Source organism: Oryzias latipes, chromosome 17, assembly GCF_053564925.1.
Source record: "Oryzias latipes strain Hd-rR chromosome 17, Olatipes_Hd-rR_3.1".
Taxonomy (NCBI): Eukaryota; Metazoa; Chordata; class Actinopteri; order Beloniformes; family Adrianichthyidae; genus Oryzias; species Oryzias latipes.
Window position 1 is genome coordinate 28,766,140 of NC_136253.1, and position 15,374 is coordinate 28,781,513.

At 39.2% G+C, this 15,374-nt stretch overlaps 2 protein-coding genes across 6 annotated transcripts; both read left to right on the top strand.

The window, feature by feature from the left end:
- LOC101174949 (protein phosphatase 1L) lies at positions 1 to 11,315 on the top strand. 5 transcript variants are annotated; one of them, XM_078935128.1, is made up of 6 exons: positions 1 to 82; positions 185 to 507; positions 582 to 1,041; positions 7,480 to 7,654; positions 8,876 to 9,037; positions 9,260 to 11,315. In XM_078935128.1, the coding sequence occupies exons 3-6, from the start codon at positions 643 to 645 to the stop codon at positions 9,613 to 9,615; spliced, it is 1,092 nt and encodes a 363-aa protein (XP_078791254.1). In that variant the 5' UTR covers positions 1 to 82; positions 185 to 507; positions 582 to 642; the 3' UTR covers positions 9,616 to 11,315. The 5 variants fall into 5 exon arrangements, with proteins under 5 accessions (XP_078791254.1, XP_078791256.1, XP_078791253.1 ...); XM_078935130.1 differs by having other exon boundaries at positions 185 to 489; XM_078935127.1 differs by having other exon boundaries at positions 2 to 82; positions 185 to 1,041.
- A 941-nt stretch (positions 11,316 to 12,256) lies between these two features.
- On the top strand, positions 12,257 to 14,976 carry arl14 (ADP-ribosylation factor-like 14). The gene has a single exon (XM_011486810.4). The coding sequence runs from the start codon at positions 14,203 to 14,205 to the stop codon at positions 14,797 to 14,799; it is 597 nt and encodes a 198-aa protein (XP_011485112.1). The 5' UTR covers positions 12,257 to 14,202; the 3' UTR covers positions 14,800 to 14,976.
- Positions 14,977 to 15,374: the final 398 nt, after the last annotated feature.

Consider the following 15,374-nt stretch of genomic DNA (forward strand, 5'->3'; position numbering starts at 1 on the left):
TTTGGAAACGAGGGTTCCTGCTACAAAACCTCTGTTCCGGTTTAGACCTTCAAAATAAAGGCGCGACGCAGAAATAACCAAGGCAATATAACGACCCCAACAGAACCTTGTTGACCCCTTTAATCCCTGTTTTTCTGTGAATGAAAAATTGAGTTTTTGCATTTGTTGGACGCTTTTCCTTCAGGATGTGAAACCTCACAGGAGAGCAGAATGTGAAAAAGCGCGAGGCAGCTGCGGAGGCGGAGAGACACACGAGACGAGTGGAGGAAAAACGGGGTCAGCCGCGGAGACCAGGACACTTCTAATTCTTTTTCCTCCCCCTGATGATTCCCAGTTGCCTTCTGGGGTTGTCGTTGTTGTTTTTAATCTAAAAACACCCTGTCTTCACAATGAGTCGTGGGAGAATGGCCCGACCAGAATCCTGGTTTAGCGCTCCAGGAAGCTAAAGGCGATCGGACACAAAGTCGCCTTTTGTCTGTGATCCTATAGGTGAAAGGGGAGACCGGGGTAAAGGAGAGAAGGAAAACACTTGAGGGGGGAAAAATCAGTCTCTCCTGTTATTGATTTCTCTCTCGTTCCAGCTGGCGGATGGAGTGAAGCGAGCAAAAGGGAGGGCGTCAGACTGCAGCTTGGTTGCGTGTGATGATAGGAGACACAATGACGCTCCTGTCTCTTCTGGGTCGGATCATGCGCTATTTTCTCCTCAGGCCGGAGACGTTGTTTCTGCTCTGCATCAGTCTGGCGCTGTGGAGTTACTTCTTCCATACCGACGAGGTGAAAACCATCGTCAAATCTAGCCGGGATGCCGTGAAGATGGTGAAGGGAAAGGTGGCGGAGATGATGCAGAACGAGCGGCTGGGAGGCCTCAGCGTTCTGGATGCGGAGTTCTCCAAAACCTGGGAGTTCAAAAACAACAACGTCGCCGTTTATTCCATCCAAGGGAGGCGAGATCATATGGAGGATCGCTTCGAGGTGCTGACCGACATCTCCAACAAGAGCCACCCGTCCATATTCGCGATATTTGATGGTCACGGCGGAGAGGTAAAAAAAAAAAAAGTGTTTTTTGTTTTTTAAATATATCCACTGCATTTAGTTTTACAGATGTTAGATCTATGAGCATCAGTCAGATCCAGATGTGTCAAAAAATGAGCGTTGGAAAGATCTCCAAAATATTTTAAATAAAAGCTCTAATATGTATTATTCCATAAAAAAACAACATAAGTCAGCATCATTCGTGAAACACTTGGTGGGTTTGGTTTCAAACCCTTCCCCTCCCCACTGCAGCATTGTGCTCCCCCCCCCCCCCCCCCCTTTGTGCAAACCTCCTCTTGACTTGGGCTTCATCATAGCAGAGCTTTGTCTGGGTGCTCTGACAATGGGTGGGGGGTCCTTCATTCGCTGCATGGTTATGGGGGGTGTAGTTTCACATGATGGGGGCAGAACAGAACAAGCCACCATCTGTCCCCAAATGTGAATTTTATGACAAATGAGGTTCATTAGAAAACTTTGAAAATTCAAACTTAGAAATAAAAACTTCTTAAAAGTTGAAAAATCAATGTTCTTCTTTTCTTTTACTCTTCCTGCCAAAACTAGGAACTGAGCCAGAAGGATGAGGATGCTGTTGGTGCAGTTGGTTTTGATCATTTACTGTTGTTTGCTTTTGCAGAAAACTATGAAAAGTATTTCTGATATCATATTTTACAGAATTTGGGATCACCAAAGCCTCCAACACAAACCTATCAAACTTCAGCCTAAAAGTTTTTCCATTTCATTTATAGCAAGATTAGGTTTAGTTTCTGTGACGCAACAAATTAATGGAGCTAAGCCAAATCCTAACCCTAATACTGTAGAATACTTTTATATTAATATTTTTTAGAATTCTGCAAAATAGAAACTTTTAAAAACCCATCTTGATGAAAATCGTAGGGGGGGTTTGTGGGGGGTTTCTGATGTTCACCCTCATTTATGTAGTTTGCTTTTACTTTGGATGAAATAGTATTGATTTTTTAGAGCCTACTCACCTAGAAAACACTTCCAGAGTTAAAAACCCACTTTAATAAAAATTGTGTTTTTGGTGTTTTTAATGTGTTCTTGTGGCATTTTTATGATGACGGAGGACATATGTAAAGAAAAATCAGCTTAAAATTGCATTCCTGAGTGTGGCTTTTTTTTCCAAATCATTGTGAATCAGGATCAGATCAATGAACAGCGTTTAAAAAAGAGCGTAATTGTGACGCTTGGTGGGCTACAAGCTCCCTGCTCCACTTCATTCTGATGTATCCACTTGTAGACGACTAGATCCATGTATGTCTTAGTTTTCCTCGTCTGAGCGGGAATCTAGCTCAAATTATTTGTTCTTTATTTGTGTAATTTTAAACTTTCTTTTCTTCCTTTTATTTTGAAGCACTTTGGTACCCTCACAGAGATGTAAAGTGCTATATAAATAAAGTTACATTAATTTTTTTTTAATGGTTTATTTCAAGCAATCAAATAGAAATAATACACAAAACAATACAATCATCAGTTATACATTCATAAAATAACTAATCAAACTTGGGATAATTAGACATATTAATAAAAATTGCTTGAAAGGGAGTGGAAGGAAGCGAATTTATATAATCCCACCCCTGTTCTACTGGAACTATTTTATTACATGATTTATGATTATCCGGTTCCTAACTTTTATCAGACAGGATTAAGAATCTTGAAGTATCAATAAAACACATGACAAAGAAAATTCATTCAAAACTGTACAACTGGATAGCTCTAATATTGTGCAACATTTTTGTTGCACAAGGTTAGCATGTCAACAGATAGCTCAGTTATACTTGACAGGAAGGGGGTACGGGGCTGCTGCCCTGCCAACAGTCTCGTCCACAACTCAGAAGTGAGTCTTACTCAGAAACTATGTCCTAGAAAACGACACAGTTTTTTTATTTTTTTATTTTGGCTATAAACGTCATAATCATATTTAAAAGACCACTGGGAATAGCTTTTACAATAGATCAAAAGATAATCAGAGTGGGTCTCTAAACTTAGTTAAGAAGGTTTATTAGTAAGTAGTTTATTAGTGTGTTTTTTTTCCTGGCTTGGTAATTTTTTCACATTTTTTGTCCATCTTTTTACAAGTCAGACTTAAGCAGAGCTGTTCCAACATACCATAATATTAAAACAGACTTGATCACGGTGGATTACGGAGTCAACCCATTTACCTTTTTCTGTCTGTGAATGCAAAAGCTGCCTCGGCCTTTGGCCATTCCTGCAGACGGTGGCAACAAACACAGGTTGGATGGTGTTTACCCACCTGGATATCAGTCTATTCCTTTCTCATAAACAAATATTTACTTCTCTAACATCATCTTTGTTTTTTTGTCACTTTTCTTACATGTTTTTTTTTCTTTTACTATATAAAATTAACATAATTGACCTTCTATCCCTCACTTCCTTCCACAGTTGGAAGTGCTTTGGGTCATGGTGACATCTTCCTTATCAGTGGCTTTTTTAGTCAACTAAGAGCTCAAGACAGCAGATGTGTTGAACTCTCATTATTATTTTTAAAGACGCACTCCAATGAAAACTGTGTTTTTGGTGTGCATGTTTTTGTGGCATTTTTTCTCATGATGCAGGACAAAAAAATTAAGCTTAAAATAACATTTCAGAGCATTTCTTCTCTCAAATTGTTGTGAATTAGTAGCAGATGAAAATTGCAGTTTGAAAAAGCTTCTAGCAGTGTTATAGATGCTACATCTATAGCATCTATGGGGAGCCAGTTTAGCTCGTGCTGGTTTGCGGCGCCTTCCGTCCGTGAAACCTGGGTTCGACTCCGGGCTGCTCCCTGTTCCCTTCTCTACCTCCTCCGGTTCCAAGCCCGGCTTGAGAAGGTTGCGTCAGGAAGGGCATCCGGCGTAAAACACTGCCAAATTTACCATGCGACTTGTTCGCTGTGGCGACCCCTGATGGGAGAAGCCGAAAGAGGAAGAAGAGTGTTATAGATGCTACAATCAGCAGGCTCTCTGCTCCATTCCATTCCAATGCATCCACTTTCAGACAGATAAATTCATGTACATCTTTGTTTTTCTCGTCTAAGCTGACATCTGGCTCAAAACTGTACCGCTGGACACTTTGCAAATACAACAAAAGATGATCAGAGTTGGACTTTAAATAAAACCTTTTGAGCCCTGGTTCTTCCATGATGCATTTATTTTGACACTAAATATTTGTAGGTTTTTAATGGTCTTCTTCAACAGGAAGCTGACCCTCATTCCACACATGTACCAATTTTGTAATAATTTTAAGTCTTTGGGTCCGGATGTGTCAAAAGATAGAAGAGTGATCTTTATAGTTACTTTTTTGTTTGGTTTTTAACATCTGTATTCTTTTTAAAGGCATTGATTGTTGTGAATGAGTTTAGTTTTAGGATTATTTTTGATACATTTAAGAATGTGCAGGAGTCATCACATCCTTTTTTTTTCTTTCCAAATGTCGAGTTTATTTTAATCACCTTGAACTGTGCCTGCAGTTTGAACCTGCCTCCCCCTAAAGTGAATAGAAACGGTTTTAAACGTCACCATGTGTTTTACAGCCATAGATACAAACAAAAAAAGGAAATCTTTGGGGTTACCTTATTCTACAGTCAAATGTGTAACCAGATGTCTGTTAAACTAAAGCTGTAGGAGAAGAAAGTCAGTTAAACAACTGCTCAATGTTTTTCCTTTTTAAAGCAAACTTGGGATTGTTCATCTGTGGAGGTTCACACTCGTTCACACTTGTAGTTAATTTGATATACTTTGTCCAACGGCAATTAAATCTAAAAACATATAAAAAGGAAAAAAAGAAAATGATTATATCATTATTAAACCGGACTTGCATTTATATAAAGGTTGATTCTTTTTTAATCATTTACTGAAATGAATTAAGCATTAAAAAAGCTTTTTTTGTCCTTAGAGAACAGACTAATGCAAAAGAGCTGAAGTTATGAAATGAAATGATGTCTCTTTAACTAAAAGTTATTAAAAAGAGAAAAATCTTTTTGGATTTTGACATGATTCCACATCATTCGCCTAATGTAAACCTTGGCAAAAGAAATGACGAAGAAGCAGAAAAAGCTGGGGAGGAGGATGTTCAATAATTCAGCTCTTAACACCTGCTACATGTTACAGAAAAAGCACTTAACTAAATTAGATTTGTATTTCACCACATATATTTAGTCTTTCCGTTTCACCAAAAATCTGTCTTTAAACCAGAATATCTGCAAATAATGAGATGTAACGTATTCATTCCTATTTTGTGTGGACTTCTACTAAAATCTAATTTTAATTTTACTGTGAGAAAGTTTTTTTGGCACAAAGAACTACAGTTATGTTATGCACGGCAAGGCAAAAAAAAATGTTTGCGTAGCACCTATTGCACACAGAGGCAGTTCAAAACTTATTTTGAAGTAGTTTTAATTCAACCCAATTTTGTTTTAAACTGGTAGCCAGTTTAAAGTCCCCCTAAGACAATAAAAAGAAGAAAATGTTCCCAGTGGTATTTAAATTATAACTGTGAAATTTCTAACCAAAATCCCACAACCTAAATGCCTTAAAAAGCCACATTTCATGTTTATCTGAAACCACCGTTTCCAAAATCTCCTCTATATGGGCGTGGCCATTTGCCTTTGAGCCCTCCTTTCTAATGACGATAGCTGCAGTCTTGCATGAGTGACACAAGGGGGGCACAAACTACACCGACTGACAGTCTCTATTCCTACAGGTGTCTCTTTAGCGATAAAAAAACTGTGAAAAGTGACACATTTTTGGTTCCAAATCGACTCTTTTTGAGCAAATGTGCAGAATGACAAAACTAATGTGTTAACCAGACTCTGCAGTTTAATCAAAAGAACTTTGATAAGCCCATGATAAATGCTTTGAAATACATTATAATTTAAGCTACAATGGACTAGCAAGCAGCACAGGCTGTGGCTCAGAACTGATTTGATGCTTGCACATGCAGACTGTTGAATTACCTTGCACAGCAAATAAAATGAAATGCCAGAAAAAAAAGTGACTATTCTCACGCAATTTTCCAAATACGTGCGGCCAGTGCTGAACTTTTTTCTTGGCTGCAGGGACCCAGAGGAAGGGTTATGTTTAGGATTGTTGAGCTCCAGAAAGCCCCAGGCTCAGGAACCATTTGCTGGTTTAACCCGAACCGTAACTCGCTAATGGGACTTTAAGTTTAATTTGAAATTCGTGCAACCAACAACAAAATCCAGCCTTGGACGCATCTAAAATATGCCCAGAAAACGCAGCAAAGTGCCATATTTGTGCACGCTGGACGGGGCAGGGCATGGAGCTTGCACCCTTGGGCCGTTGTTGACATCAACAGCTCATTTGTTTCACAAAGAGCGTCTTTGCGACAGTTTGATTGACAGCAATTTCAAAAGAGATATACTCAGAAATGCAAAAATGAAATGATTTCTTATTACGTTTGTTCTCTTTCATAAGAAAAATGGCACACGTTCACAGCACAAAAAAACAACAACATGATTTTCATTTAAGAGAGTCTTTAAGGACTTTACAAAAGGAATGATTTGATTGTTTCCTCTAGTTTTGATTGAATCTCTGGCAGTATCGTTCTGGATAATCTGCCACTTTCTGAGTCTTTTGGAAAAGCAGACCAAACTGTTTACTGTGAAGGTTTAAATGCCATTCAGGAGTTTAGCTGCTCCAGGCACCAGCAGATAATAAAGCAAATATGCAATTGTAATACAATGATTGGAAATCACATCAATCTTGGATTTTATGCTCTCCAATGAAAAAAAAAAACATGTCTGCCCTTTGAGATATAATCTGACCCAACTGTGGACTGAACCTGATAATCCCTCCCACTTTTCCAGCTGATCAAGAAAATTTTATGCTCCAGTAAATCAAAAGTTGCTGTCAGATCAACCTTTTTTTTTCTTTAAAGAAGCAAGTAAAACCAAAATTCTAGGTGCAGTTATAAATGTAATGCTAAATTATGTGTAAAAAAATCATCATTTTTAATTCTATGGTGCAATAATGGCAGTGGTATTATGATACAGGCTTAACTAAATGGCTTACCATTGTAAAAAAATATAGTTAATTTGAATTTTATGAACAACTCCTTAAAAAAAAGTTTGGGAAAAACAGTGGATCACACAGCAAGATATTTGGTTATCGAGCATATTTTTAGTTAAGTTAATTAATTTTAAACTCATTTTTGTTAGCTTTGTTGGTTAAAGAGCTTGCATTGAAACCATTCAGTAGTATTTAAAAACTAGCAACAGGAGAGCTACTTGACACAAAATCTTCCATTTATTGCAGTACAGACATAACTGAAAATGTGGCTTTGATATTTTTTTTGTTTAAAAACCTGTTTTCAAAGAGGGCTCTGAATCCCGCCTCAGTCTATCCTTGGTCTTCTATCTGGATCTCTCTGTATCTCATTGTGTTTTTTTTTATTTCCTCCTCATCTAAGGCTGCAGCTGACTACGTGAAGGCCCATCTGCCCGAGACACTGAAGCAGCAGCTGCAGGCCTTTGAAAGGGAGAAGAGGGAGAGCTCTGTGTCGCACGCCAACATTCTCGAACAGCGCATCCTGGCCGTGGATCGTGAGATGCTAGACAAGCTCTCTGCCAACCACGATGAAGCAGGTCAGACGGGGCGAGGAAGGTGTTAGGAAATGTAATTATGTGGCACACTCTGTAAGCCAGGAAGAGGAGATGGCCAACTTCAACTTTTTGGAAAGTTTTACGACATCCCAAGCAAAACAAAGTAGTCAATACTACAAGTATACTTAGTCTGTACTAAAAGTGATGCAGTATGCTGGAAGTTTACTTTTTAAATATTTAAATGGTTCCTTAAGTCTGAAGAAATATTCACTTAGTATACTTCCTATACTACACCTACATGGTCTATAGTAGAGTTCTTATACTTATACTCAAGTATACTTGATAAAATAAATTTCAAGTATATTAATTTCTGCTATGCAGGGTGCTAAATTACAATTTAACAAAATATAATATACACTATATATAGTATATATACACTAAAAGCAGATTAAATAAATTTACAGAAACACCTTATGCCTTGTGACATTAATTAACATATAACCATTAACATTTATATATATCAATTAGGTACATAAATGAATTATTTTTTCTACAGTTTTTGTCAACCTATAAATTATGTTGCAGCATTTACCAGTAAACTTTTTTATTTTGCTTAAAGAGCTGCTGGAGAAGTAAAATAAAATGCTAAACTTAATTTAATCTAACTTTATTTTGCTTAACAGTTAGCTGTCTACTTTTTCTACTTCTATTCTTTCATCTTTCTTTCATCTGCTCCTGATTCACAAAGATAGAAATACACAGAAATTTAATTTTGAGCCTAATTTTCTTAACATGTTTCATCCATAAATCAGAAAAAGAATAAAGCAAAACATATTCACATGCACTGAAATGGGAAATATGTTTGGGGAAGCTAATCGAAGTGGATGATTTGATTTTTGATACAGACTCTTCAATTCTTAAGAATTATTTCCAACACCTTACAAAAAAATTCCAATTAAAAAATGTAGATGGGTTTCTTTTTTACAAATTGCACAATTCAAATAAAAATAAATGACATTTCTGTGTTTCAAATAGCACATTAAAGTTTTTTTTATTTGTTTTTATCATCAGCTTTAACAGTGAATAGTGTTAATTCTCCTCATAAAGCATTACCGTAATAACATCTGCAAAAGTCCCTTTTATCTAGCTTTTCAAAAACATTTTAAATATATCCTAAATGAGAATAGTAATATCATCTGGGTAGTTATGAGAGAAATGTTGGAATAGGCAGTATTTGGTGTCTTATCTGGGTTTCCTGTATAGGAACAACATGCCTGGTGGCGCTGCTGTCCGACAGGGAGCTCACCGTGGCCAACGTGGGAGACTCTCGCGGTGTGCTGTGTGATAAAGACGGAAATGCCATTGCACTATCGCATGATCATAAACCCTATCAGCTTAAAGAACGCAAGAGGATCAAGAGAGCAGGTACAAGCTGACATCTACTATGATAAAATCTATGCAGAGGTGGCCTTTGCTCTTCATTTGCAAATTAGAGTCCTCTGCTTCCACCTATTGGTGCAGTCTGGAAAAACAGTTTTGACAGATTTTGACTCTCATGTGCTTTTGCCTTTCCTGTCTTTTTTATTTTAAATTCTTCACGTCTTATTTTTTTTAAAAACTTTCTTGTCTTTTTCTTTTGTCTTTCAGGAGGTTTCATCAGTTTTAATGGATCCTGGAGGGTGCAGGGTATCCTGGCTATGTCCCGCTCCCTGGGAGACTATCCCCTGAAAAACCTCAACGTAGTCATTCCCGATCCTGATATAATGACCTTTGACCTGGATAAGCTGCAGCCGGAGTTCATGATCCTCGCCTCGGATGGGCTGTGGGATGCCTTCAGCAACGAGGAGGCGGTACGGTTCGTGCGCGAGCGTCTGGATGAGCCTCACTTCGGTGCCAAGAGCATCGTCCTCCAATCCTTCTACCGTGGTTGCCCCGACAACATCACTGTCATGGTGGTCAAGTTTAAAAGTGGAACTGGGGGGAGCAGCAAGGCCAGTGATTAGGACTGGATCATTTGGATGCGGAAATGCAACATAGAACAAAAGGAAAGCATCAGGAATCTGCAAAACAAACAGAAAAATATTGTAATTTTTACACACTAACACGTCTGAAAATTGAATTCATCATTACATCTAATCCACCTAGTGGAGAAAAGGGGCATTGAACCACAAAGCCCATAACCATCTTCTATATTGTTTTATTTAAAAAAAAAAAAAAAAGACTGAAACAGGAAACTTGTTTTAACCAGCACACATAAGACTCTGATTGCTTCACTTTAAATGTGCATGAATGGTACGGCTCCCCTTGGAGGCATTCATTTTTATTTATTTTTTTTCTTTTGGAGGAGGCTTGAAATGTGCCTACGCAATATTTACTGTGCAACGTACTGGAGGTGCTGAAAATGCAACTGCAAAAAACAAGACAAACAGCATCCAGCTTGCAGCGCCTCCATAAGTGTTGAACGAGTCTGTTCCCCTTCTGATCTAAAGAAATGTATCTTGTTAAGTCCTTTCCTAAATCCAGAAGGATGCAACTCCCCAAATACCGTATATCCTCTGGATATCAAACCTCTGCAAACTTTCTGTTATGGCATTTGTTTGTCGAAACTGAACAAATTAAAAAAAAAAAATAAGCAGCATGGAAATGTTAGGTCAAAAACATTTAGCAACGAACTATCAGTTCTCAGTAAAAGCTTGATCTGTCTTTGGTTTTTCATTGACTTACTGAATGTTTCAGGTGGCACCCATAAGGAAAAAGGTTACTGATACATTTAAGGAGTTTTTAAAGCCTTAAATGCTTGTTTTCTGAATAATGTATGTCACAGCAGTTTGATAGGTTTCTGTGAATATTTTCTTTCCTCTTTAAGGAGGTAAACTCTTTATCCAGCATGATTGAAACTTTGAGACCAAGGGTGTAATAAAGCCACATTTTAAGTCTGCAGAAGGAGTGTGATACCCAAAAAGAAACCGTATAGGGAGAAAGTTCTGCATTAAATGTCATGTTGAATTCATACATATCAACCCACATTAGCATCGTGCTGTTCTGAGTAATGCAAATGGGTTTTGATTTATGTAAAACCCGATTTAGAAGCAGAAATGACATTGCTCAAATGTAATGGAGCTAATGTGACGTGTTCCCTTCACTGTCGGTCGCGGGGTGTGCGTTTGGACCCTCCATAACAGAAACACTGCATTCGTCGCTGGACACTGGAGGCCGCCTTTGACCTGGAAAGCACACGTGACTTAAAAGTGACTTAATAAAAATGACTCGGTGCATACTCCCACTGGAGCCAGAAGGCAAACCTGATACGCTCCTGAAGCAATACAAACTGGCGTCATCAACAGGAGCCGCAGTGAGGAAAGTTCCAGTAAACCCATACTTGATTTACTACTGTTTTCAGTTCAGCTGTTTACCACTGTGTTTTATGATCTGTCATCAGCTGAGAGAAACGCTGAGACGTTTTCTTTATCTAATAATTTACCCCAATGCCTTATTTATTGAGGTTTTTTTTCTTCTTTTGGATGGAGATTGCCACATCAGAATATACCTACTGTGTGTTTTTGTTTTATTTCATTCTGCCTATGAGCAGAAGTTTACAATTTAAAAAGAATCATTTTACTGTGAAAAGCAGTTCATATCTAACACTGAGTGAATGATCTTCTGATTCATAAAAACAGTATTAAACAAAGGTCTTCATGTCAAATCTGTTTGTCTTTATTGTGCCAAAATGATCTACAGAAATGTGTTTAATGCTTTTTAAGGTGATTAAAGGCTTTGTTTAAGAGCATAACATATGAAATATTTCTCTGTATTTAATAAACTTTATTTGAGTTTAAATCAATTTTGAAGCCAAGAATATTAGGAAAATAGGAGTTTCTAGAAGGGGTGTAACAATTAATCGACAAATCCATTTATATTCATGTGATAAAATAAGATTGATCTGTTTGAGGCAAGCAGTTAATGGAATCAACCTGTAGCATTATACGATTGTTTCAATATGAAATAAATTGAATATTGGAAAATACTACAGTAGGTTAATTTTACCATAACCTAAAAACAACTAAGTGTCATTACAGTGGACAACACATGTGTAATGGCAACAACAAAAAACAGCCCCTCACAATCCAAACTAACAAAAAAGAAGAACACTAAAACAAACTATAAATAAGAAAAGATACATAGCAAAAGGATGGACAAAGAGACAGACATCAAAATAAACAAAAAAGATAAATGCTTCCTCAGCAGGACACAACATTTAAGACACGTCAAAAAGCTCAAAGGAGAATTTAGATATGAACTAATATGATGACAGTTTTCTATGCGTTTTAGGGGCTCACAGGGATATGACACTCCCAGCACACCCAGACTTGCCCCTCCTTGATATTCTGCCGACACGCAAACTGGATAGTGCTGCTGGCTAAATCCGGACTAGTTTAAAAGTACCACACATGACATACTTCTATAACCCTTATTTTAATTTATATCAGTTTTGACGGCAACAATTTTAGGACAATAAGAGTTCTCTTGGTGGCCACTTAACTTTGCATGGTTGTGCGCGTTTGCAGCTCTGAAGGGTGCGCAACTTGAAACCGCTCAAAGGAAGGAGGTTAAAGACAGCCAGCAGCAGGTGGGCACTCTCAGAATAGCTGGGACTTACCCAAGAGCTTTGGATCGTCATATATATGTGACTAATAACTAAAAGCAGGAGTCAGTCATCGTTACGGGAAGGGCGCGCGCAAACACTTTAAAACAGCTGTTTGAACCACAGGCACTTCAATTTGTTCAAAGGGAAAAACAGCACGTCATCTCCCTTGGAATCTACTTTATTTATTTTTAAAGTTCAAGGCATTATGGGGCAGCACGGTTCGAAATCCTCCTTCGAAGCTCGGGTGATTTTCCAGCGCGCCGAGGAAACGTGCGAGAGAACGGATTCATGCTCGACCCCAGCGCCGGTTGTCCGCATCCAGAGGGAGGCGTCCACTCCGACGGCCTGCTTTTGCTCCTCCGCTCGAGTCCCGGAGAAATCTTCACCCCACTCATCATGGCCTCATAGCCGCCGTGACGCCGGGGCTCTGGTGTATGTGATGGACAACCCAACCGGAGGCGTGTGGGTGAAACCCAGAGAGAAATGGACCAGATCTTGACACAAGAAAGTCTTGATTTGAAAAGCCACTACTCTGCAGGAGAAAACAAACGCATCCATGAGTTCAGCGTCTGGATGATTCCTTTGTGCTTCACGTTTGGCGTCCGCACCCACTTCTCAGTTGGTGGATGAAAAGGAACTCCATGCGTCGAGCTGGATGCTAATCACTTCCTTTTGGTGTCAGTTTGTGAGGAAAGTGCATAAAAATGACGAGTATATGCGCACTGGGAATCCTTGGTTCCTTCGAAAACGCTGTCTGGCATTGTTTTTTTGTCAGTTAAGGCGGCAAATGAGAAAAATGTAGAAAAAGTAAAAGGTGGAAACTTGGATCAAGTCAGCAGCAATGCCAAATATTGCACTTCAGTTTGTCTCAAACCTCGCCATTGGCTGACTAGCCCAAAGAGCCCTAGTCCTGTCTTTTATTTTACTTTTTCGTATTCTGTATTGTTTTATCACGTTTAAAGATGTTGGCTGCTTGATTTAAATCGATTTTAAGATTATTTTAAATGTCTTAAATGAATTGGTCCTTCATTTTCAAGAGAACTGCTTTTAGTTTGTGACCCTCCGCAGAGCCCCTCGGGTCCTCAGGTGAATGTTTGCTGGTGGTCCCACCGATAAAAACCCACAGGAGGGCACATTCCAACACTGGTTGGTGAGACCCACACCTGTGGAACACCTGAGGAGGTGACGGCTTCATCCACTGTGGAGGTTCTAAAAACTCAAAGCTCATCTTTTTATCTTATCTTTCCTCGTGTTTTAATTTGATTTTATTGACTGTTTTTCCACGATTTGTTTTCGTAGAATGTGTATGTTGGGGCATTTTTATTATGACTATTTTTACCATTACTTTTATTATTTATTTATTTTATGCAAAGCACTCCGGGGTTCTGTTGCAGCAAAAGTGTTCAAGATGATTTTGAAAGGGAATAGAGAACTTCCAGTTTAAACCACATCCACAAATCTTTTTTGTGAAAAAAAAGATTTGTGAGAATATTATTGATAATATTGGAATGTTTAAACTATTATTTATTAGATTTTTCTATTTCCCCTTTTTGTTTCCGTGCTGCTGGAAAACGTATATTTGCATTTTATTGATCACAAATGTGAAATAGGAATCTACTTCCATAAAAAGGATGAAAAAAACTTGTGCGTAAAGATTAAATCAATTTAAAATGTATCAAAGGCGATGCGCACATTTGTTCTATAAACTTCTACTTTGTTCCGTGTTCACGTGTGTATTAAAAGACACGTTTTAGTGGCGTTGATAAAGCTGAGTAGGGATTTGCTAATCTTAACCTTTGCTCCTGGTGTGGCACCTTATCATAGCGTGCGTTTTTTCCTGCATGGAGCTACTGGTTTATCTATTAAAACTCCGGGCAACGCATTGAGCAAACAGCAGTTGGAGTGAGTGCCCGGACCGAGCAGGGCGCACGCGTTTCCCGTCGCCATGGGGCATCTGACGTCTAAACAGCCAGAAGTTCATGTTCTTCTTCTTGGTCTGGACAATGCTGGAAAGTCCACCCTCCTGTACAAAATGAAACACGACGCGAGTGTCATCACCGTGCCGACGATTGGCTTCAACGTGGAAATGTTTGGGGCCAAGAAGAACCGGAAGAGCATCTCTGTGACCATGTGGGACGTGGGGGGTCAGGCGAAGATGCGGGAACACTGGCACGATTTTTACCTGAACGCTGCGGCCGTCGTGTACGTGGTGGACAGCGCTGACAGGAGCCGCGTGGACGAGGCCCGCGTGGAGCTGGAGCACATCCTGAGGAGCGAGCAGCTGAGCCACCGCCCGCTCATTCTGCTGGCCAACAAACAGGACGTAAGTGGAGCTCTGACCGTCACGGAACTGAAGGACAGGATCAACATGAGGACAATCTGCTCAGATCGGGACTGGTTCGTGCAGCCGTGCTCAGCCACCACGGGCTTTGGAGTTCAGGACGCTTTCAGGAGGGTGGTACAGATGGTCAGACTCCCATCCGAGGTCAAAGAGAACATCAAAGAAAAAGTACAATTCATCCGGTCAACCAGGAGGCCATAAATATATTTGAGCCAATTTTAAACATTGTGGATTTATCAACCTTTTATCCTAAGCAGAACTGATGAAGAGCTTTGACTGTTGAATGTTTGGCTTTAACTTCATGTTCTCATATTTATAATTGTGTGATCTTGTAAAAAAATATGTTCAGTTGGCATTAAAACCACTTTTATTGATCTAGCACCACTCCCACATCTATTTGCAAACATTCCCACTGATATCACGAAAAAAGGGGGAGGAACAAACAGATAAGTGGCTTGGGTTGATTGTATAGCCCTTCACATACATATCCGATAGAAAATGTGTTCAACAAAACTCCAACAGTTCCAGATCGCCAATTAACTTATTTCCCCATAAAAATTTAAGTGACAAGGCAGGAAGTGAAAAGAGCTTTCAAACATCACTAGCGGATTGGTAAAACTTCCTTTGCTGGTTGTTGTAAATCACAGACGTGTCCATGTATCCAGACTGGTTAGTCCCACTTTGGCGTCCTCCATCCCGCACAGTCTCCTCATAAGTTGGCAGTTGTTTGCACTCCTCGTATGTGGGCAACTGTGGAAGTGGATCAATGGAGCCGT

Coding starts and splice junctions, on each gene's coding strand:
- arl14 (XM_011486810.4), top strand. CDS start 14,203: ATGGGGCATCTGACGTCTAAACAGCCAGAAGTTCATGTTCTTCTTCTT.
- LOC101174949 (XM_078935128.1), top strand. CDS start 643: ATGATAGGAGACACAATGACGCTCCTGTCTCTTCTGGGTCGGATCATG. Junction 1,042..7,479: donor TTGATGGTCACGGCGGAGAG/GTAAAAAAAAAA, acceptor TCCTCATCTAAG/GCTGCAGCTGACTACGTGAA. Junction 7,655..8,875: donor TGCCAACCACGATGAAGCAG/GTCAGACGGGGC, acceptor TTTCCTGTATAG/GAACAACATGCCTGGTGGCG.